At 42.3% G+C, this 24,244-nt stretch overlaps 1 protein-coding gene across 9 annotated transcripts in view; it reads left to right on the top strand.

The window, feature by feature from the left end:
• Positions 1–24,244, top strand: part of AKAP13 (A-kinase anchoring protein 13) — a 339,098-nt gene that overhangs the window by 82,740 nt on the left and 232,114 nt on the right. For all 9 annotated transcript variants that reach the window (XM_043493947.1, XM_043493946.1, XM_038418967.2 and 6 more), the window contains one exon: positions 8,971–9,013. In XM_043493947.1, the coding sequence (XP_043349882.1) occupies positions 8,971–9,013 (43 nt within the window). The remainder of the gene's footprint in view (positions 1–8,970; positions 9,014–24,244) is intronic.

Raw genomic sequence — 24,244 nt, 5'->3', positions numbered from 1 at the left:
TCGATGTAGTCATGTCGAGAGGAAGCTTTTTTTTATTCATACATATTCTGCTGCTTAAATTTGGTTTTCTATAAATAGCATTGCCTATTTTAATATCTTCCTTGAGAGCGTGAATGGGTGTTAGAGAGAGAGAGAGAATGATTGCTTGGAACTAAAATGGCTTGCATGTGTTCGTTGAAAGTGTAAAATAACTCTCTCTTTTATTAGTTTGCTTTGGGGTGGCAGAATGGGCCTTGGGAAGAAGTTCAAAGCACATACAGTATCTTATTTTCTTTTAAAAAGCACAGTTAGCACTAGTGAAAGATGCAGAATGCCAATTCTTGACAATTGCATCTTTCCTCTCTCTGAAACAGCTACAGTAGGGGCAGTGGCAAGCCTCTTTCCTCACATTCCCATGTAACGTGCTTCAAACTGGTTCTGCAGAGATTATTTTGTTCTTTGCCCACCCAGTTTCTGCTGGGGTTGCCATTAGGCGAACCAGATGGATCAGTGCTGTCCTTTTAGTTGGGGCGTTGCTTGTCCTCCAGGAACTCGATTGAGGCTGCAGACCAAAATGCAATGTCATCTCACCTGCATTGCAATTAATTGGTATCACTATTCACAATAATCAATTTCACAACCTCCTCTACAGTGAAACGTCCCTGATGATGAAGTGTCTACAACAGCTGTCTTTGTCTCTTTGACCTTGCCTCCACTAACCTTTTTCCCTTCCAAATTTCCCACTGTGGCTAGGTAGGAGCCCTGATCTGACAGTGTGCAGCACTGTCGTCACAGGGACCTGCTCTGAACAGAGTTAGATAACATGATGGTAAAAATAACAGTAGTTATGGGAGCCCAGCCTGTGCTAGAGTGTCCACCATTTCTATAAATGATGAAATCAGAAGTGGGATATTTTAGGGGGAAAGGCACAGCCTACTTAGTATCAGATCATGTCACGTTTGTTTAATGACATGAGGTGCTGAGTGCAGGGCAAGTGCAATACCAAAAGACATGCTGCCAAAGCAGACCCTTGCCTCCGTTGCTTGTGCTGCCGAAACTGTATTGTATAGTACATGCAGAGCTATCTACTAAGCCCCCAATTTGCCTCCTTGCTAGTTTCCTTCTCCCATGCTGCTCTGCCTGCATATAACTTCTGGACTAAAGGATACTCATGTGTATCAGAATCAGTGCTACATAGCTTCCTTTGTATGGTTGCCGTTCCTTTTGCATTGCAATGTGGAAGTGCTCCATCCTTTTAAAAGTTCCATGTGGTAAACTCAGTTAAGCCGCCATCAGTTAAGCTAAGCTTTCAGGATGGACTCCTGGGTAAGCAGGACTAGTGGCTAAAAATGCTAGCTTGGCAAGGCTGTCGCTCATCCAACATGCCCATCCATGAGTATCACAAGACACTAATTTTCGTTTTGAAGAGTAACCTATTTGTAAGTGATCAGAGCTGGGCAGTCCACCCTGGGCTCACAGGGCTCTGTAAAGAATGCTGGTCTTCTAAAGTCATCTGCATTCCTTGTCGGGGTTGACCGAGTTGCTGCAGAATGCTTGCAGGCAGTGCAAAATCCCAGGAATTCAAGAAATGTGTTGCCTTTAGCTTTTATTGGCGACACACAATAATGATAAGGCAGCTTTCGGGTTATAAAGGACTGTAGCACAAACACTAAACATATGTAGACTATTTTGTGAGAATCTGAGAGAGCAATAATTCACGGCTGGAGAGACCTTCACATTTCTGCTTCGCTCTTCGTGGGGGCTCCTCCACCCCAAGTTTTCCTTGTATTGTAGCCAGGATCGTTCCTAGAAGCCAGTCGATGTCATTTAATTGTCTAGAGAGATTGTTATTGAGTATTGTCTGGCACTCATTGGCTTTGCCTCTTTCCTGCAGAGGCTGAGTGGGCTCCCTTCTTAACACTCCAAGTGCTGCCTACCCAAGTGGGGACTCAAGAATTGAACCGTGGTGTATCAAAGGCGCTACAGACCACAGGCCAGTGGTGGCTTAGAGAGAGGGATTCTGTGATTGAAGCATGGTTGCTCAGGGGCTGTGTGAAAAAACTATTGCTTCCATTTGAAAGACCCTTCATCTTGAAATTCCTATTTTTGGAGAGTAAAGGCATCTATGAAACATGTATGAGCTGAGGGAGAGGTTTTTCTCAGATGCCTGGTGCTTCTGTCAGTTCCTCTCTAGCACCCCCTCCCAAGCACAAACACACACACTTGCTGCAAATCAACTAAAAAAATCTGCTAGAGCAGAACCTGTGTTGCAGTAGTGCCTAGAGGCCCAGGTAGAGATGGAGCCCCAGCGTGCTAGGTATTGTACTAGCATATAATAATAAAAACAGTCCCTGCCCCAGAATGCTTACATCCTTAGAGCTGATTTAAAGCCCATTGAGGTCAATGGAAGTGGTCATTGACTTCTGTAGGCTTTGGATCAGACCTTTACCTGCCAAGAGATGACAGGCAGCTGCTGTGAGAGAGGAGACTTAAATGACCATGTGTAGTGTAATAAGGAACACAGATTCTCTGCAGCTTTGTGTGCACAAACAAGACAACTGGAACTCTGAAATCTAGGCATAATCTCATTCAGAGTAAAAACAACGAGGAGTCCGGTGGCACCTTAAAGACTAATAAATTTATTTGGGCATAAGCTTTCGTGGGTAAAAAACCCACTTCTTCAGATGCATGGAGCGAAAATTACAGATGCAGACATTATTATAATGTGTGTAATAATGCCTGCATCTGTAAATGTGTGTAATAATGCCTGCATCTGTAATTTTCACTCCATGCATCTGAAGAAGTGGGTTTTTTACTCACGAAAGCTTATGCCCAATGAATTTGTTAGCCTTTAAGGTGCCACCGGACTCCTCGTTGTTTTTGTGAATACAGACTAACACGGCTACCCCTCTGATACTTGATTTCATTCAGAGTGTGCATGCTTATGTACCTTTTGGATTCTGAAACATGTGACTGTATCTACCTTCAAACCACAGAAGTCAAACAATTATATAAGCAGGGTGACTTCAAATACCTCGGAGCCTGACACACTTTACTGGGAGTTTCCAGCATGAAAGAGAAATTCTGTTTTAAAATGGGAGGAGGAGTGGGAAAGCACTGATTAGGATACCTTCCTCTCAGCAGAGTTCTTTCTGAGAAACTAAAAACTAAATAGCTCTTGAAAAATTAATAAAGAATAAATTAGATCTTCAGAAAAAGCCCTAAAGAGTAAGAGTGTTAGGTGTGTTGTCTTGCTTAGAACCAAAATCTGGTCACTTTTTAAATTCCTCATGTGACATCCCTTGAATTGAGTAACTGTACTTCCGTATGCAATAACCTTGTGATATAATGTTGCTGGGGTAGAATGGCTGCTGTGTGGTGGAATTTCAGGGGCAGGTGAAGTATTCTCTGCTAGTATATAAAACATTTTCAGCTTCCTTGATAAGATAGACGCTATACAATGAGATGATTATGCAGGTTTTATCTGTAGTCTCAGAGTGTAAAATGTGGTTGTTTGTGAATTCAGCTGATTAAATACTATAAAAATACAAATTAGCCATTCTAGTTTATAATAAAGAAAAAGATGTTTTCCTGTATGGTGCAGAATATTTCCATGGCAATGAAGGAACTGAATATTGAAGAAGAATCTAGGCTTAGACAAAGTTTTTGCTCCCTTTAAACACCCTGATTTGAGACAGAAGTGTGGTGGCTTGATGTCATAATGTTTGCATCATCATGTCATTATGCAAATGTCATTAAATTGTCAAGCCAGAGATTTCAGGATTTAATTCCAGAACACGGGAGAAGCCCATCAGATATGGGCCTCTCTTGTGAAAATCTGAATGATTAGTTGGCACTTCATGGGGAAGGTAGGTTGAAACAATGGTCTGTATCAAAATGAAAAACTGTTCGGTCTCAACCTAGTTTTCATTACAGACAAGAAAAGCACCCAGTTGGACGACACTCTGTGTCTATTCAAGAGGCCCAGCTCCAGAATATCTGGGGCTCTTGTAGCTCAGACTGAGGAGAATTGGCAGAGAGAGAGATGTGTGATTCAAGCGGGGGATAGGACTGGTAGAACAGGGGCTGTTGTAGGTCAGGAGTGAGATTCATTGTCAGAGCTGCGTGCTGGAAGCTTGCTCTGCACCTTGCAAAAGCGTGCCACCCTCAAGCCAGTGTTACTGGTCCCCCATTTTCACAAGTAATACACCGTCTTACAAGCTGAAAGACGGGGAAAAAGGCAAAACAAGTCTTTCAAACACAGCTATTTTGTAAAACTTTTATTGTGACTCTGAGAAGAGAAAGTTGTGATTGAAACTGTACATGATGTTATGACCAGATTTAGAAGCTGTTAAGAGGAAGAGTGTATATACCAAGATGTCAAATACTAGGATCCTTCACAGAAATACAGTGATTTTGCTGATTCCTCCTTGTAGCCAGACCAGGCATGTCTAAATAATTAATCCTACCAAGGTGTACAAAAAGTTTTGACTGTAAGGCAAAAGGAATTGGAGGGTGTCCTTCAGGGGAAAGAGTGTAGGAATTGCTAAGATCAAGAGAAAGTTTAGGCTGAGGTTTATTTTGGTTTGCTGTTTAAGTTAACAATGAAGGCAAATCCCAGGGAGGGGGTAGATATTCAAAGTGTGTGTGTTAGGTGCAGGTGGCATTTTCATCCTGCTTACCGGGGGCCTTAAGTACTTAGAAATTTGCTCCCATCACTACTGAAAGAAATGAGCACAATTGAAAGGTCCTATTATAAGACTAAAGCTTTGCTCTCCTCCATCTGTGGATCTCAAAGCATGTTGTGGTTAATAATAAGTTTAGCTCATAGTCCCCAAGTAGGATGAGTATTATCTATTACAGCTTGGCAACTAAAACTAAAAGGTGAAATCCGGGCCCCACTGAAACCAATGTCAAAACTCCCACTGACTTCAGTGGGCCCAAAATTTAACCCAGAGATCTTTTCCCCAGGTCATACACAATATCCATTGTGGAGCTGGGAACAGAATCCAGTTTTCCTAACTTCCATTCCCAAAACTTGAGCTGCAATATCCTCCTTCCCTTCTAGGTTGGTCCTGGGAATTTAGATGTACTGACAGTCACAGTAATACCTAAGATCCTAGGATGATGAATAGGTGCAAAGCCTTCACTTTTTCCTTGGAAAGATTTGACGATGCAACAAATCACAAAACCAAACTGCAAGGGATTTATGAATTCACCAGGAGGGTGAAGTCAAAAATCTATCCTTATCTCTAAGGGCACATTTGATTTCTGTTTCTATGTTGTATGGTGCTTTATTTAAAAAAAAAAAAAAAAAAGAGAGAACAAAAACTCCTTTAAATATCCTGTACCTGAATTCAGGCTCTCCCAGACTGAGGTGTACATTCTCACAATGTGCAGTTAGGATTCGGGTGCCTGACTCCTGGAAACATTTAAATAGAGGCATACTAGAATCAGCTACTAACTTCTCCTCAAAGCCCTTTTTCAGCAAAGTGAACATTTGGGAAGTTGAAAGAAAAGCTTGCACACTTTTTTTGCCATTGGCTTTACATAGAGAAGGTTCCCCTCCCTCCTCCCCCCACATACCTATAGTACAATTCTCCTAGATTGTTTTCTACAGATGTGCTTTATATTTTCACAACATCAGAAGAAAAGGAAATGGAAGTTATGTTTAAAGAAATGCAGTTCTTTATGGGGAAATCTACGTGACACAACCACGATAGGAAGGGGCGATATGGAAGTTGAAAGCGTTCGGGTACTGAAATGGACTATGGGTAGTATGGTCCATGTTAGTAGTGATGGAAAGTCACTACCATCTCTTGACTTTTTGTTGGCCTATGGGAAATGAGTTGGTGGGTCTCAGGACAAGAACTAGAGGATAGAAGCGAGAGCTATCAACACAGTTTTCACTAATTCATACTTTTGTTGGCAGTGTAAGCATAGAAGCCAAGGATTGTGTGGGTGTAGAGCCTGAATTTCCTTCTCGCCTCTCAAGTAATTGGCCCTTCTAAGTCAAGCCTGAGGCATGTCTTCAGAGGATCTATGAAAGGAGGGGTTGCATTGCCAATGCGTGTGTTGCACCTGCCCTTTGGGTACACAAGAGACTTTAATCTCCTGGCAATATAAGGGCAATCCCTTATAATTCAGGAGTGCCAAATAGACCCAAAAGCATTTAAATATCCAAATTCTCTTTTGTTAAATATTAGAATTAACGGAACCTTAGTTTAAAGGCTCTAGAAAGCAGCATGCATTGTCACAGCACAGAATTAAAACGGCACCTACCCTAACAGCAGCTGAATGTTTCAAAAAATTTTTCATCTATGTGTGGTTATACCTGCTAAGGATTCCCAGACTGGAATAGGAAATGATTGGGACAAGGGCTCATGTTTCCTGGCTAGGCTATCACTGAAGAAATGCTTGGACACTTTATGCTGCTTTCTCTGAAGAACATTCCTGAATTTCATAAAGAATGATTTTCCAGTGTACTGCGTTTTCTTGGAATGTTTCCTGAAAGACACCACTCTAGCAAGCATAGGGACCAGATTCCTTTGGAAGATACATTTGCCAGACTAATGGATTTCATCACTTCATTCTGGAACAAGCCATCAGTACTGTAATTGTGACTTGAGGGAGAACAGCTACAATAAATAAAACAGTTTTGTGCTAAAAGGGGAGGGGAATTATTGGCAAAGTATAGTGGAATAATAATAATTATTAACATGCAACATGTAGAGACCTTCAGGGCATTCTGTACCATTACAGAGAACTCAGCACATTCATGGAGATTTAAAAAAAACACCCTATAAAGCAGTGGTTCCCAAACTAGGAGCACCGCTTGTTCAGGGAAAGCCCTTGGCAGCCCAGGCCAGTTTGTTTACCTGCTGCGTCCACAGGTTCAGCCGATCACGGCTCCCACTGGCCGCGGTTCGCCATTCCAGGCCAATGGGGGCTGCAGGAAATGGCGTGGGCTGTGGGACATGCTCGTTGTCCTTCCCGCAGCCCCCATTGCCTGAAACGGCAAACCACGGCCAGTGGGAGCCGTGATCGGCTGAACCTGTGGACGCGGCACGTAAACAAACTGGCCCGGCCCGCCAGGGGCTTTCCCTGAACAAGTGCCGCCCCTAGTTTAGGAACCGTTCCTATAAAGGACCCAACAAAAGCAATAAAAGGGGGCAAATACCAGTGGGGTGTCAGATGCGTGGAAGGGTTACAGCAGTCGTCACACTAAAGAACACATTCGGAAATAAGTGGCTTTTAGGATGTGTTTTGGGAATGAAGAGAGGTGAACTGATGAGAAGGTAAAGGGGAGTGAGTTTCATCTCTGCTAACTAATATCAACCCGGGAGATAGCTGCTGGCTCCTCTGCCCCTGACTGGGAGGAGTCCTGGCACTGCCTTCCCTGCACTCTGGTCAAAGCAGCTGGTTAGGTGCAGAGGGAAGGAGTAAACTTCTGCCTGAAATGGGTGAAGTAACCTCCCCTTCCCTCAGAGCAAAATGGGACCACTGCCAATGTTCCCTCTAATTTCTGACAGGCCATGAGTGCAGAAGATTTTTTCTGTGCAAATTTTTGAAGCAGAGTTCAAATTTGTGCGCCATGAAGCAAATGTGTCCAAATGAGTAAAATGCTTATACATTTAAAAAGTTTTAATTTACAATTTGTGTCAATTTATATGGGTTTTCAGATAAAGACATCATGAGTAAAAAAAGAAAAACAAGAGTTTGTGTTTCAAATTTAAAATTTTCCTAAAAAATGATCAATAAATGATTATCAGCCAAGAATAAGATATGTAATTACAAATGCAATTTAATTTTCTTATTGGTTGAAATGTCAAAGGCTACTAAACTAACCTTGCTGTTTTTCCCTGCAATCTTTTTCATTTGCACATTCAATATAAACTCTTTCCAGATCTGTCAGTCCTCCATCTTGCTGGTAACTCTTAATACACATCAGCATGTCCAAATGATCCACTGACCAGCGCCCTCCATGCCCTCACAGCCCAGCACCCCACCACAGACCTTCCAGACGCTCACTCCATCACGTCCTGCCCCCTTCCTTGGCTGCATTCACCAGCCCTGCTGGGAGGTCTCTGGCTCCTAGGGTCAGAGCGGCGCAGCGGGTGTCTCTCTCCAGACTCTACATGTGCTGCACCCGCCACAAGCATGAGCTGCGTGGCTCCCACTGGCCAGGAAAGGTGCCAATGGGAGCTGCTGGAGCCACGGAGCAGGGCTTGCAGGTGCTGGCAGCGCACAGAGACCCTAAGAGCCAGCAGGTCCCTCTGGCTCCTAGGGTCAGGTCGGGCGGGGGGGTGCGGGGAGAGAGGGCTCTCTGCCTGCTGCTGGTGCCTGCAAGCCCCACCCCCCGCAGCTCTGATTGGGCAGGAGGGATCTGGTGCGGCACATGGCGACCCCCTCCACCTCTGTGCCTAGGGGCCGCCTGCACCACTGGCTCCTGCCGGCGGGCGGGTGCGCCGCCAGGAGCTGCCCTAGGAAGCGCCGCCACACCAACCCTGGGACTTTAGTGGTGATGGTGAGCGGTCCCCGATATCGGGACAAAGGGCATCCCGACCGATGTGCGGTTGGGTTGCGGGACAAATGTGCGCGGGGTGTAGGATCTGTGTGCGCGCGCACACCCGCACAGCTTAGAGGGAACAGTGACCACTACACTGCTATTAGGTTGGTGCAGTTTCATGCCAGTCCTCGTTCAGGAGAGGTTGGAAGGTCTAGCTATTCCCTTTGTGCAATATTCTGCCACCCTTACTCAATGCTGCCCAGTATGAGCAAGGATGGAAGAATTTGGTTCTTGTATTATTTAGATCAGCTGGACCCATAAGGTAAAGTGTGTGAAACTACAGTTAGAGAGAAATTTTTCTCAAGCTGTGGACTTGTGTGGATTTATATATTATTTATTTAGGATTCTGCAATTTACTCCCAAAAAAGTTAATTTTAGAGAGGACTGAATGTTTTTAACACATCTTTTCTCTTCCATTTCAGTGTTCGGGTCATGAAACTTAATCCACAGCAAGCTCCATTATATGTGAGTAGACCAACATTTAAACTACTTGTTCTTTCTTCTTTTGTGTCACAAATTGTACCTATTTGATTCAGTTTTGTCTTTCCCAGGGATCTTGGTTACCTTGTTTTATTCTTTGCTCCCCAAATAAATCAAATTAAAGGTCTAATACTGCAATAAAAAGGAAGCTTTTTAGCTAACCCGGATAATACCTTTTTAAGTAGAAAGTTTAAGGCTCCCACTGGTGGAATGCTGTAATGTAGAACACTGTTCTGCACCATGAATAAGCTTAAAAGCATGGAAATATCCCCTTCCTTTTTGGAGTATATTTCTGGGTGGACGTCAGTGCCGTTGGAACTCAGGGAGTATTGAGAGGTCTTGCAAGTTGCAGTTTGTGTGTGAAACAAGAAATATTAATGTTCACCCTAGGGTATCATTTTTTGTCAGACCTAGACAGGACAGAAATGGAGCTGGGTCATCATCAGGAAATGGCAGGAGAGCTCTCTAAGATTTCTATCGTACGGTATGTTTTATATCAGTCTCTGTAGAAGCTGGTGACATGAATGACCACAATAATAAAGAACAGGATAGCTTTTACTTCTGAATAGAAGCCCTGTTGCAGCATGATAGGAACTGCCAAACAAGAGCTAGACACACGTGTACATAAATTGTTCAAATATGTTTTGGAATCAGTGGCAGGAGGCTTAAGTGTTTTACTGTATATAGCACCACAGATGTGCATCATGTTAGTGGTTTGCTTGTGGAATCCTTGTATTGTTCAAAATGTATTCCCTGTTTGGAAGGGAATGTAAATGTACGGTGCCAGTTTTAAAAATAAGTAACCACTGTCCTACTCTAGGTAAGCTACTTCTCTTCAAGCAATTATGTCCTAGGAACCTTTGCCATGTACTCTGAACAATTAGCAATGCACATTTCATACCTCTCACCAGCTTTTCCAATCTGGAAACCCCTTAAATAGACTCCAACCTGTTATTTCGAAACACAGATTCCTTAACTGTTAATTTGTAGATTGTCGGCTTTTTAATGACCGTATCCTTCTCTCCTGATAAAATAATGGCATGGGAAAGAGTCTTCTGATGACACGACATCTGATCCTGTTCCTATTGAAGTCAATGGAACTTCAACCATCTTATCTATGCTAGGCTGTTTTGGAAAATCTGTCACTTGCTACTTCTGGGTATAGCTCCACCGACATCTTCTATTGGTAGCAATGTTGGGCATTCGAGTGTCGGCAGGCCACTGGTTGTCAGTAATTGTTTAACTTCCATGTTGTCTATGCTTGGTCTGAGCAGAGTTTGCCAAGATGGTGGGTAAAACTCTAGTGGTCAGTCTACATTTATAGTCTCACCATTGCTACCATTGATAGATCTCCATTTGTTCTAGTGGAAGAAAAGTGCTTGTGTAGACAGCCTTAGCAGGTAGAAGTAAGTTCCTAAGTGGGCAAGGATGGTGGGGAGTTTTTTGTGAAGCACTGGGTGTTTGACACAGTGGACTATACTGGCCTTTAATCTCATGTCATTTTTAATTCTGCACTGTTGTTCTGTCAATGGCTTACTTTTTTACCCCGAGACTGCCACCTTCTCTTTCACATAGCAGCACTAGACTGTGATTCTTCTCTGAAAAGTGACTGTAAAAATGGTTTATTGAAATCCACAGCTGTATTATGTAATCTTGTAACAAATTTTAACATAAAGTTGGTAAATCACTGGCAGATTATAGCCCCGTCAATTTAGAAGAAACCTCATTTTAAAGTTCGGAACCACCAGAGAGCGATTACAAAAAATTGCAGGTTATATTCATATATTTGATGTAAACACCAGAATGAATTAAATTTGAGTGTGTAACTTTATGAATTTCCTGTTCTTGAGTGCTTGATTTCTCAGTCCTAATGTTGCACTCAAGTTAAGTTTATTTTTCCCCCTATCATTTTTAATTGTTTTGCATTTTATAGATAATAAATTCATGCATTGGACATATTTACAAGGTTTCTTTTTTCCTTGTGTGGGGGCGGGAAGGATTAAATGGAAGTTTAGTTAAGCACAATGATGAACAAAATGATGATACTGGCATATTGGATGGTTTTTCTTTGTTTATGCTGATATGGCCATGACATGACTGTTACTGCTCTGGTGATTTGCGCCCCCTCCCGTCCCCCCCCCCCCCCCGAAGCTATAAAAGTTAATCTGCTTCTACTGAAATCAAGAGCCAGTTTCAGCAAATGCAGATAATCCAGGAAAATAAATGTTTGCTTTCAATGTATGTACTGTGTAGTTTTTTGGATCAGTTTCATGTTCCACCTACCACTAATTGATAACTGATATCTATCGGTTGAGTGGATTGTTCCATGTGAGAGGAAGAGAAAAAAGATTAATATCAAAAACAGATCAACCACTTTCTGATTTTTTTTGGTTCAAAATGGGGAGGCAGAATAATTTTCAGGACCAGTCAGCAGTGGGCATTACTATCAAAGAGCACTAGAAGTTCTTGGAATTTGTGTTCTTTTTCAGATTGACATTTATTAGACATCCCAGACATAGGCTTGGTTGAGGGCTGCACTTCAGAAAGCTAAGAATTACGTTCAAAACAAGTCATTCATTTGTTAATAAGGAATATGCCATCTACAAAGCAAATTATTGGAAACGAAAGTGGTGATTATCTGGAGGGAGCCACATACACCAGTGATTGCTTCCAGGAAAAGTTTTTGTTTTGGTGTGGTTTTTAGGAGGTTTTTGGAATGTGTTTATTTTCTTAGTTTAAAAAAAAAGTTTTAAATATGAGTAGCAGTTGCTATTTCTCTAGCAACTTCCATCCTGAAGGGGGTGGAGTGTGTGTAGGTAAAAATATATTTAGGGATCCATTCTCCATACACCAAACTGCCTCCTTTTTTTGACAGCTGCTATGCACCAGCATCACTGTTCTGCCACTTTTAGAGGGAGAAAGTGAAAAATAACATCTTCAGTTGAACTTCAAGGTCTAATTAGAGAGGCAGAATGCAATTTATCCTAGTTGATACTTGACTGAGACAGCTAGGTTAATGCTTTTATACTTGTGAAAAGTGTTGTGGGAACCTAAGAGGTTACATGTGCTCAGGACCTAGTTTGTGTATATGATAGAAAAGAAGGTATTTCCAAAAACAATATCCTTTAGCTCCATACTGGGTAATTGATTCATTACACTGACTTGGAGGGAAGGAGAGCCACCTAATGAATCACCACTACTACTTCCTAAATCACCTGGATTTTCATTCTCCAGTTCCATAAGAGCTGACCCATCCTGTCTCTGCTCAGTATGTGAGATCTGGTGAGGTCATATCCTGAGATGATATGGCTACAGACCTTTCAGAGAGCTTATTTGAAGACCAAAAGAGAGAGGCTCAAATCCATTTTTAAAATTAAATGTCAGTATTCTATTTCGGCATTCTCTGGTGAGTGAGAATTAAAGCCAAGAACTGTAAACTGCAGGTGTGATGGAACTGCTCTGGAAAAAAAAAATCGGCAGGTAGTGATGAAGTCAGTCTATTCTTCCAGCATCTGTGTGAACGTGGGCTCACGCTTCATGCTGAAAGCAACTGGCCCTTGTTTTATTTGGCTTCCCTGTGACAATTGTATCTCTCCTTTAATCTCTGAGTAAGTTACCTACACTTTATCACAATACTTTTTAATGTGGTCTTTCTTAGCTCCTTGATTTGGCTTGGATCCCAGCGTACTCATTGATTCGGTCACAAGGCCTTGCAATTTATGTCCGAAGAGGCAGGGCAGTCAAGTGTTCCTCAATATAGCATGGGGAAACATCAGCAGAATGTGATATAATTAATGCCAATATTTGATCAGGTGGCAGGTCAAGCAGCTGTGAGCTCAGTGTAACTGTCAACACTTAGTTACTTTATAAAAGGTGATATTCTGTTTTAAGTTATAGTGTGAATTTAAGGCAAATAAGTTTAAACCCACTTTTCCCCTCCCTAACGTGGGAGGTTCTGTTATATCAGCTGCAGTCTTACTGATGACAAGTAACTCTGAGTTGGGACATCATTGACAAGGATTATCTATATCCCTGTAACAGATGAATTACCATACTAACCTGGAGCTTTCAAAAAATTTTTATGATATGGATCACACTTTAACACAGAGATGATCTTATGCACTATAATCAAGCTGTGAGGTGCAGTAGTGCTAGTCAGAGAATGCACTTTATATATTGGCCACGGTCACGTGACATGGGTCAGGGTTACAAAAAGTTATGTCACATGATTGGGATCAGTATCCAGAGCCTCCTGTGTGTAATGCTATAACGGACCTCTTGCCCTCCAATTTGCGATTGTAAGGACCATCTCTCATCTTGTTCACAATTCCATAATCTTTTTGGGACCTCTACAGCAATTACATGGAAAATGGCATGAGGAAAATATTCAGTGTGCCTTGTTTGCCTTCTAGTGCATATTAGAAGCAGGATATATGGAAGAGGAACCAAAGCTACGTGACTGGACAGTTCTCCATGGGCCACTGTAGTTATCCAGTCATCTACCTCACCTCATCATAGGGGAACTTCTATGTTAAAGCAAAAGCACAGAATTAAATCTAGAAATGGCCTTTAACTCCTCTCCATTGTCATTTCATATTTCAACACCATTCCATCAGTTCAGGGATCTCCTAAGCAGTGAAGTGGATTAAGAATGGAGTTTCAATTTTAGCTCTGACTCTGTGATGGATTTTGTATGTTCAAGTCAGACTTTAAAAATTATTTTGTCCCTTCCGTTGGTGAGTGTAAATGTGGGTGTAGAGTTGGGAAGTGACAAACATATTTTATTAATGAAGGGAGGGATATGATCAACATCAGACTTAGTTTTCTGAAGGTCTTACAGTTAAATCTCTCGTCTTAACTATATCATAGACATTTTTTCACTCAGAAAACTTGCAACTAGACCTAGAATATCAGGAGGTGCTGTACTTATTGCCAGTATTGCATTTGGGGACTATGAGCTGGAATCGCCAGTTCTATTGCAGGTGAGGGTTGAGATGCATTGGTAGAGCAAGGTTAGTCTCTCAGGGCTGGTCTCCGCTACGGGGAGATTGATGCTGCTGCAATTGATGAAGCAGGGATTGATTTAACGGGTCTAGTGAAGACCTGCTAAATTAATGGCAGAGCAATCTCTGGTCAACCCTGGTACTCCAGCTCTCTGAGAAGAGTAAGGGAAGTCCAACCGGAGAGTATCTCCCATCAACGCAGCGCCGTGTAGATACTGGGGTAAGTCGACCTAAGCTACGTCGGCTCCAGCTACGTTATTCACGTACGTTATTAAGTTTTCTTAGCACTTAGACTTTTTTGAAGTGATCTTTGATTTCTGATTTAGTTAAAAGAAGCACCATTGTCTATAAGTGAAATTCAGTTTGTCAATTTTTTGGGCTGAATGGAATTGCTTCTAATTTAAATAACGAGAAAGGAAATATGAACAAGTTTTATATAGGCTGTATTTTGCTTTTTTATGGTTTGTATCATAATTGAGAGTTCTGTTGGATGCTTTACTGTAGACTTAACCAAAGGATCAAGGATCACAAGTTATGTTCTTATTACCAACTTACCTTCAATAAATATAGCGTGTGCGGGGGTAAATGATCAAGATCAAGTCTTTAGTTACATATGATGTCTAATAATCTTGCTTAAAAAGTGAACAGGGTACTTCCCTATTTTAGCCTTAGTGATGCCTATCTATAGTGTTTTTATAACATTTAACTCTTTGCTTGTCTCCAATCACAGAAGCATAGTAAAATTAACACATACTATAACACATAATATTTGATAAATGAAATTTTGGTGTTAGATCATGCTTGTTTACAGAAAGTTGATGAAAGTCTTTAGTTGTATAATTGGTCATCTGTGTATTGCATATATGAAAAAGGAATGTTTTCCAGTGACTTCAGTGAGAGCTTGATCATGCCCATTGTGGCTCAGAGTTGGTTGAATGGGGGGAGGTTGGGGCTATTTCATAGACTCATAAAAATATAGGGCTGGAGGGGCCTCAAGAAGCCATAAAGTCCAGCTCCTTGTGCTGTGGCAGGACCAAGTAACCCTAGACCATCCCTGACAGGTGTTTGTCCAACCTGTTCTTAAAAACATCCAATGAGGGGGATTCTACAACCTTCCTTTGAAGTCCATTCCAATGCTTAACTACTCTTTTATAGTTAGAAAGTTTTTCCTAATATCTAACCTAAATCTCCCTGGCTGCAGATTAAGATCATTACTTCTTGTCCTACCTCCAGTGGATAGGGAGAATAATTGATCACCGTCCGCTTTAATTTAAAAAAAAAAAAAAGCCCTCAACCATATTTGAAGACAGATATCAGGTCCCCCCTCAATCGTCTTTTCTCAAGACTAAACAGGCACCATTTTTTAACCTTTCCTTAGAAATCAGGTTTTCTAAACCTTCTGTAATTTTTGTTGCTTTCCTCAGGACTCTCTCCTATTTGTCCATATCTTTCCTAAAGAGTGGCACACAGAACTGTACACAATACTCCAGCTGAGGCCTTACCAGTGCTGAGTAGAGCAGGATAATTTCCTCTCATGCCTTACATACAAAACTCCTGTTAATACACCCCAGAATATTAGCCTTTTCTGCAACTGCATCACATTGTTGATTCATATTGTATTTGTGATCCACTGTAACCCCCAGATCCTTTTCTGCAGTACTAAAACTTAGCCAAATATTCCCCATTTTCTAGTTTTGCATTTGATTTTTCCTTCCTAAGTGAAGTACTTGTTTTTATTGAATTTAAATTTGATGAATTCAGACCAGTTATTCAATTTGTCAGGTCATTTTGAATTCTAATCCTGTCCTCTAAAGTGCTTGCAAACCCCTCCCCCTCCCCATCATATGTATATTTTATAAGCTTACTCTCCACTACATTATCCAAGTTACTAATGAAAAGATTGCATAGTACAGGACCCAGGACTTAACTCCTGTGGGATACACTAGATACACTCTTTGTTTGACAGGGAACCATTGATAACTACTCTTTGAGTATGGTCTTTCAACCGGTTGTGCACCCACCTTGTAGTGTATAATTTCATCTATACCACATTGTCTTAGCTTGTTTATGAGAATGTCATGTGGGACTGTGTCAAAGCCTTACTAAAACCAAGATATGTTACATCTATTGCTTCCTCCCATCCCTAGGCTAGTAACGCTGTCAAAGAAGGAAATTAGGTTGGTTGGACATGATTTGTTTTTGACAAATCCATGCTGGCTGTTCCTTATAATCCCATTATCCTCTGGATGCTTACAAACTGATAGTTTAATAATTCGTTCCAGTATCTTTCCAGGTATCAGACTTAAGCTGACTGGTCTGTAATTCCCGAGGACCTTGTTCCGTTTTTTAAAGATAAGTATTATGTTTAGCTTTCTCCAGTCCTCTGGGACCAACCCGTTCCACCATGAGTTCTCAAAAATAATTGCTAATGATTCCGAGATTATTTCAGCTAGTTTTCTTAGAACCATAGGATGAATTTGATAAGGTTCCGCTGACTTGAAAACATCCAGTTTATCTAAATATTCTTTAACCTGTTCTTTCCTTATTTTGGCTTGTGCTCTGTCTGCTTTGTTGTTAATATTAATTGTGTTGAGTATCTGGACACCATTGACCTTTTTAGTGAAGACTGAAGCAAAATAGGCTGATGTTGTCAGATACTAGCTCTCCTTCCCCGCTAAGTAGAGGACCTACTTTCTCCTTGCTCCTAATGAATTTAAAGAATCTCTTATTACCTTTTATGTGCCTTGCTAGGTGTAACTCCTTTAGTGCCTTAGCCTTTCTGATTTTGAACCTACATGCTTGTGGTATTCTTTTGCACTCTGCCTTAGCCATTTGGCCATGTTTCCATGTTTTGGTAGGAGTTCTTTTTGATATTCATGTCATTAAAGAGCTCCTCATGGAACCATATTGGCCTCTTCCTAGCTTTCCTTCACATGTTGAGAGCAACATTTGCTTCCCTAGCAGACAGCCTAAGCTTAATTCATACTGCTCAACACATGTATATACGTTCTACCCCGCAGGAAAGAGATCAGCTTAGAACTTTTTCAATTGCTTGTTCTGAGACTGTTGATTAGGGCCCACAAACCCACTAGTGTCTTCACCACCACAACATAGCGTACCAAGGGAAGAGAGAGTCATTAATAAAACCAGGCAAACTCTTCTAGGTTCCCCAATGTGTCCTGCCTTTTTCACGTCTCCTGTTTAGATTGTAATCTGTGCAGAGCAGCAATTGTCTTCATCTGTGTATCTAGTACAGTTCCAAGCGCGTTGTCCGCATTTAAACAGTAACAGTAGTTATGAGGGATGGTGAGGTACCAAAGTTGCCAGTGTGGATGGAGAAACTGAGCTCTTTGAAATTTGTTAGAAAGTAATTACTTTCCTACTGGGTAGGTGGACAATGGCTGATTAAAATCCCAATTTAAATAAAGATATTGTGGTGAGCGAAAACACAAAGAGGTGTCAAAGCGGTCAGTGTTTGACAGCAGAATAATTACCATGTCTAAAACAGAGTCTCAAAGTGTGCAACTTGTGCAGCATTGTGTACTATAATTAGTGATCTTTTAAAATATTTACCAGAGGGATGAAGCCCAAGTGAAATGCCTCTGCTGTGTATGATGCTACCTGTCAATGAAGTTTGTTCCCAAAGCCATTGGATGGACAGATACGTTTTAATCAGTTACCTAAAGGCAGTAAAACTGCTTTCTTGGAGAGAGCCAGGGTGATACAGGTCACTTGGGATTTGTGGGTATCTGATAACAGGCAGAAAGCAGAATGTATCTTGGTCATCTTTTAACATCGGAGTAGTCCATGAACATTATTCTGAGCAACATAGTAACCTTTGTGTGACTTTCTCTTGGGATCCTCAGGCAAGACGAAAAGAAGCTTTGATCTTGATTTGGTTTTGTAGTTATAAAGGCAGGAGACTCTGATAATCTCTCCTGTCATGTATTAGTTGGGCACTTGAATTTTCTCTTAATGACAAGGTGATTTTCTGTTCCTCCACCCCCAAAACCTTTGACTTCCACTACATGAGAAGGACTTTTAAATGAGGAGCAAAGAACACATTAGTCAGAGTTATTTAAAGGGGGACCTGACAATCTAAGGAGACTTTTTAGAAAGTCTTACAGAAAGCATCATGCTCGGGTAAGTTCTGACCTTTCAGAGTAACACATTATATTTGGCATCTCTAAAGAACAATGTGCAGCTTTCCCTTTGTATCTTTATTTTTTGTCTCCCAGATGGAAATGTAAGGTATCCTTGCATATACTTCTTTCGTGCAACATTGTCCTTATTAAACTATGCACCAAATGACGATGTTTGATACCTATCTTGGCCTTTGATCTGTGATCCTTCCATTCCCAACTCCCCAAATTCTTGTCCATGTCATGCAAGGATAGTTTGTCTCCTATTCTGTTGAACTGTAGAGTCCACCAGTGCTGTGTTTCTGAAAACAAATATGCTGCTGCTTAAATCCTGGACTTGCAATTTATTGTTGCCTCTTAGGTCAGACCTCACAGGTCCTCACAATTTAAGAGCCATTTCGAATAACTCTCACACTAGGAGCTGCATTAACCCATGAGCCTTGCTGAATACCAATGTAAACACCTTCACACATCAATCATGTATTTAATATAATGTTAATTCACATATTTAAAGCAGTCTTATCTCGAGCAGCCTCGTGAAATGAAATGACCGTCAATTGAGAGCTTTCCTGCTTAAAGACCATACTCCTTCCAGACTGGTCATGGGGTGAGTTGCAGTTGGTAAATCCCTTCTCAGCCTTCCTCCCCTATTTCTCACACATTCCAAACACTGACACACAGTTTACTTAATTTAGTTTGAACCAGCCCCTCCTACTTCTCCCACCCTGTATTGCATCTTTTCTGCTAGATGGGTATAAATGGAGCTTGTCTGTGTATGTAAATCTTATGGTGAAATAACATAAATGGACTGGCTTAAACAAACAAACCCAAGGCATTTATTGTCTGAGATTCTGCCCTTAAGTCACCATTATCTTGAAGTATTATAGCCTACGTGATATTGAAATAATTTGTGCCTTCCCAGAGGCCCCCTGCCCCCTGCTGAAGGCACCATATTGTTCTGAGCTGTAACACCTTTATCGTGAAGTTGGTTATTTTAAACCCTGAGTACTAAAAAGCGTCATGAACTTCTTAATTGGAAAAGTAGCTACTATGCAGTGCACAGTAACTAATTTGTTAAGATAGCATATATCTGCCAGGCCCTGAGTTCTCTATCTCCCACAGTGGCTGGTGAGCTCGCTAGCAGCAGGAACAGTGGAAAGGGTTGCATCCCTTACCCCACATTGGGTGATAATGTGACCAGCTGTCACAGGAAGAACACAGATCCCAGGACTTAACAGAGACTTCAACTGTTCTTTTTGGTGAAGTATGTGGGGGGGGGGGGGGAAGGACAATCTGGTGGTTAGGGCACTAGCGTAGGATATGGTGTTCTCTGCTCCACTACAGACTTCTTCGGTGACCTTGGGCAAAGACACTTAACCTTGCTGTACCTCAGTTCCCCATCTGTAAATGAGGATATCATCACTTCCCTAATGCTCAGAATTATTGTGAGGAAAAATGTATTTAAAAAGATTGTGAAGTGCTTGGGGGTGTACTGATGGAAAAACACCATATCAGAGTGAGCTATTACTATTTATGTAAAATTAAATCTATGTATTCTGCAGCTCATTTGGGTTCTTAAATAGCTTTTGAAAATGTTTTTTCAGTTCCCCTTTAAAAAAGACCTGAATGCCAGTGTACGTTTTCAAATCACTATAAGCTTTCAAATCTCATCAGAAAAACATATCTGCTTTCCTTTACTTGTCACCTCTTTCTCTCCCCCTCATTCTGCTGTTATTTCTTATGTGGCTCTGTAAAGTGTATTGAGACACAGTATCTTTCCTACAAACTATGTGACATATAACTGTCTAAATAAACCAATATGTTTTTATTTATAAACGGAAAATAAAATATAGTAAGTCTTTGTTGAGATCAGTGCTATGTACTGCCACCCAGTGGCAGCTGCGTTACGGGACAAAGATTTTAGTGCTGAGGTTCTGCTTTTGAGTCAGTGCTACTTGTTGCAAATGATTGTTTGTTAAGGAGTAACAGAACTAGTTGTCTAGGGAAATAGGAAAAATACAGGTCCTTAGTAAAATATAGATACAGTGTATCATATTCCTAGTTGCAAAAAAGTACAATGTCACTTTAAAAATTGGCTTGATTATTACTGTAGCTCCAAGTGCTGTTGTTGTAAAATATTTGTAAGTGGGAGAGGCTGTTTTGCAGCTGGTAGGGAAATTGATGCTTCAAATCACACAGTGGTCTGAGCAGTATCTTTTGGAGTGTGATGCTGGAGAGCGGATCAGAGTAGAGTGAGGAGAGCCCTTCTGCTGCCATGAGCCTTTAAATGGGGGAAAGACTGAAACCCTATGATTTTAGATACAGCTGCTATGCTTTAGGAATTATACCATTGATAGGAAACAGTCTAACAAACAGTATGGTCATATGTACTTAGCCTCCAGGAATTCTAAATCTCTCCTTTTAACTACATGGTTCCAGGGCTGACTTTCCATTTCTCAGGCAGCAGATGCATTAACACGGCCTGCTATTTTCCCATTCGCATGTTTTAATAAAAGGGCCCATTTTGTCGCTTTTGGTTGAAAGCGGTGTTGATCACTCAAGCAGGTACTAATCAAATTATATGGTTGAATACCTTAACAGTGTAGCCAAAAAGGCTCAGATCTTGAAAGGTATTTGGGCTCCTAACTTCCATTGAAATCAATGGAGGTGAAGAGTCTAAATACCTTTGAGGATCTTGACCTAAGGCTTGGAGAGAGGGGCAGGGACAAGGAATGCTGAGCAAGTTAAAGTTGGCTTGCAAGATACCATAATTCCATCACAATAGCTTTCAGGATTCCTGTGGACCCCAGGATGGTCTGATTGGCACTATTGCGGCGGTTCTCAAACTGTGGGTCGCGACCCCATTTTAATGGGGTTGCCAGGGCTGGCTTAGGCTTGAACCCCACGCCCCATCACCTGGGGCTGAAGCCAAAGCTCGAGGGCTTCAGCCCTGGGCAGCGGGGCTCAGGTTACAGGCCCCCTGCCTGGGCCTGAAGCCCTTGGGCTTCAGCTTCCCCACCCCCTCACCCAGAGCGGTGGGGCTCAGGCTTTGGCCCCCACACCCGGGGCAGTGGGGCTCGTGCGGACTCAAGCTTCAGTCCCCCCTCTTCTGGAGTCATATAGTAATTGTTGTGGTCAGAAGGGGGTCGTGGTCTAATGAACTTTGAGGACCCCTGAACTATTGGATAGCATAAGTGGTAAGGGTACAGCCTTTGGGGTCATTCACTGACATTTTGGGGTCACATGTAGAGATTTGCCCCCCAAATAATATTAGAACAACTTTGGAGCTGCTCACTGGTGCTGCTTTGCCCAACGCCTGAAGTACTTGGGGCCATTACATTGGGGCTTGCATACAGCCAGAGTATTATGCAGACAATATATACTATTAGATAATATTAGATGATTAGACTATTTGATTATTAGACTGTTAGATAATCTACTCTAATCTCATATTAGATTAGACTGTTAGATTATTAGATAATAATACTGCATCATATTAGAATAAACCATTCTAATATTAAAAAAACCCTGAAGTAATACAACAAAATTGATTTTTTTTTTAAGATATAGCTATGTTACTTTTGGAATACTGTAGTTACCTAAATCGTGAAATAATGCCCAGGCAGTAAACTTCTAGTTCCAGCTATTTTTCTGATGATGATCCCAGCAATAGAATATATTTGAAGGTCTCTTCAATTTTTTTTTTATTACTTAGGTTTAATTTTGCCATTTCAGTGTTAATTCTAACATGTCCTCTTAGGTATTAGGAATTAGTTGGAACGCTTCTTGGCCATTTTCATATCAAGTCACAATGTATGTCTTCCTTTTATCACCACTGAGACACAGGTACTTTGCTGATTTCCCCTATGGGTATCTCCCTTTCAGGTTGCCCATGGTTGCTTGCAGAAGTGCACCTCATCCTATAGCTATTTGGGAGATGGACGTACATTGTCAAGTAGTGTAAGCTTCACGAGTCCTGCAAGATGCATATTCTCTTACCAAGTGTCTTCCTGAGTATATCCATTGGTGTGGGGGTTTCAGTATTGATCGCACTAGTCTGAATATATTTAACTTCACTGTATTTATATAGATTCCTTAAGTTTCTCACATGTCCCTGTTGTCATAGGACTTCTGACTCTGTGATCTTCTGGCTCTGTGTCCCATGCTTTCAACATACAACTATCCTTCCTCCCTCAAAATGGTCAGTTAACAACATATTTCTGGACCAAATACTTCCTCACAGACTTGGCAGTGGGAGTCATTTAGCACAGGAGTTCTCAACCTTTTTCTTTCTGAGCCCCGACCTCCCCCTGCCCCCCCCCATCAGCATGCTATAAAACCTCCACAGCTCACCAGTGTCACAACAACTGATTTTCTGCATCTAAAAGCCAGGGCCAGCGTTAGGGGGTAGCAAACATGGCAATTGTTTGGGGATCCATGCCACAGGGAGCCCCATGAAGCTAAGCTGCTCAGGCTTCGGCTTCAGCCCCATGTAGTGGGGCTTTGGCTTTCTGGCCTGGGCCCCAGCGAGTCTGATGCTGGCCCTGCTTGACGGACCCCCTGAAACCTGCTTGTGGCCTCCCACGGCGCCCCGGACTCCTGGTTGAGAACCACTGATTTAGCATATGAATCTGTTTGAGTTTTGGCTTTGTGATCCTCTTTTAACACCAAAACAGGAGACTGGCTGGCTCAGGGCACTGTTAATGAGGGTATAAGGGGTGTCCTCTCTAGGTGCATGGTTCAGTCACTATTGTAGTGTGGATTAAAAAACGTATATCATCTTTCAGCTATTCGATGGCCTATTGTGAAATGAGTTGGGATCGCTGAATTCACTCTAGTGGGTAGGAGTTCATATTGCAAAATTGGGCTCTGTTAGGGTGATCAGATTGCAAGAGGAAGATATCAGAACACATGGGGGAGAGGAGTAGCCACAGGCACACAGCCCCAACTGAAGCCATGGGGAGCCGCACAGCCCTAGGAAGCTGCAAGGGGGGTGTCTGGCCCCTGCTGCAGCCCCCGCCACAAGCCACAGGTCAGGGGCACAGGGTCTCGGCTCCAGCCCCTGGCAGAAGCCACGGGTCAGGGGCACAGGATCCTGGTTGCAACTCCAGTTGCAAGGCAGGGGAGCAAAGGGTCCCGGTTCTATCCCTGGCTCCAGCCCCAGCCGCAGCTGCAGTCACAGAGGGGAGGCCCACAGTCCTGCCTTCAGCCCCAGCTTCAGCCGCTGACAGCTGAAGCAAGCGAGATCAGGGAGGTCCGGAATCAGTGACTGCCGTGCTCTCCCTGACTAAAGCATAGACTTGGTTATAATCCATTTTTAAACATACAGATTTATTTGTACACTAAACAAACAGGGGTAAAGAGTGGGGTTTTTTATTCAGTTAATAAATCAACTTCACAATTTGCATACCTCTCTGATGTGCCAGAAGTTTGTACTTCTTGGATGACTTTGCCATAATCATGACTTGCTTCTGGGCAGTCACAGAGTTGTAGAAGATCTTGCAAGTGATCCGGAAATTCATTTTGGCAAGGGTTTCACGTGGCACCAAGTGTATGCTGCTTCGATTCCGAACATCAATCCAGCGGGGCTGGAGTGGACTGGTTAGCACTTACCTGGGGCCCCAGTGGCGCTTACATAGGGCAGCTCCTGGGAAACTGCCAGCAGGTCCCTCTGGCTCCTAAGGTCAGGGGTGACCAGTGGGATCTGCATGTGCTGCCTGCACCCACAAGCCCCACCCCGGCAGCTTCCATTGGCTGCCACAGAGCCGGTGCCTCGTGGTGGCTGCAGCGCGGAGACCCCCTAGCCACCACTGTGCCTAGGGTCCACAAGATCCTGCAAGCTGCTTCCTAGGAGCTGCTCTGGGTAAGCGCCACTGGGGCCCCAGGTAAACGCTAACCAGTCCACTCCAGTCCCGCGCCAAAATATCGGGGCAAATGGTGTCCCGACCATACATGAGTCAGGATGCAAGACAAACACCTAAATATCGGGACATCTGGTTATCCTAGGCTCTGTTTTAACTGACACTTTTGCTTGTCTCATCAGAGAGTATCTCAGTCCTCAGTTCTTTTAA

The sequence above is a fragment of the Dermochelys coriacea genome, chromosome 10 (genome assembly GCF_009764565.3).
Source record: "Dermochelys coriacea isolate rDerCor1 chromosome 10, rDerCor1.pri.v4, whole genome shotgun sequence".
Lineage (NCBI taxonomy): Eukaryota > Metazoa > Chordata > Testudines > Dermochelyidae > Dermochelys > Dermochelys coriacea.
Note: the sequence above shows the minus strand (reverse complement) of the source record. Positions and strands in the feature narration are given on the sequence as shown.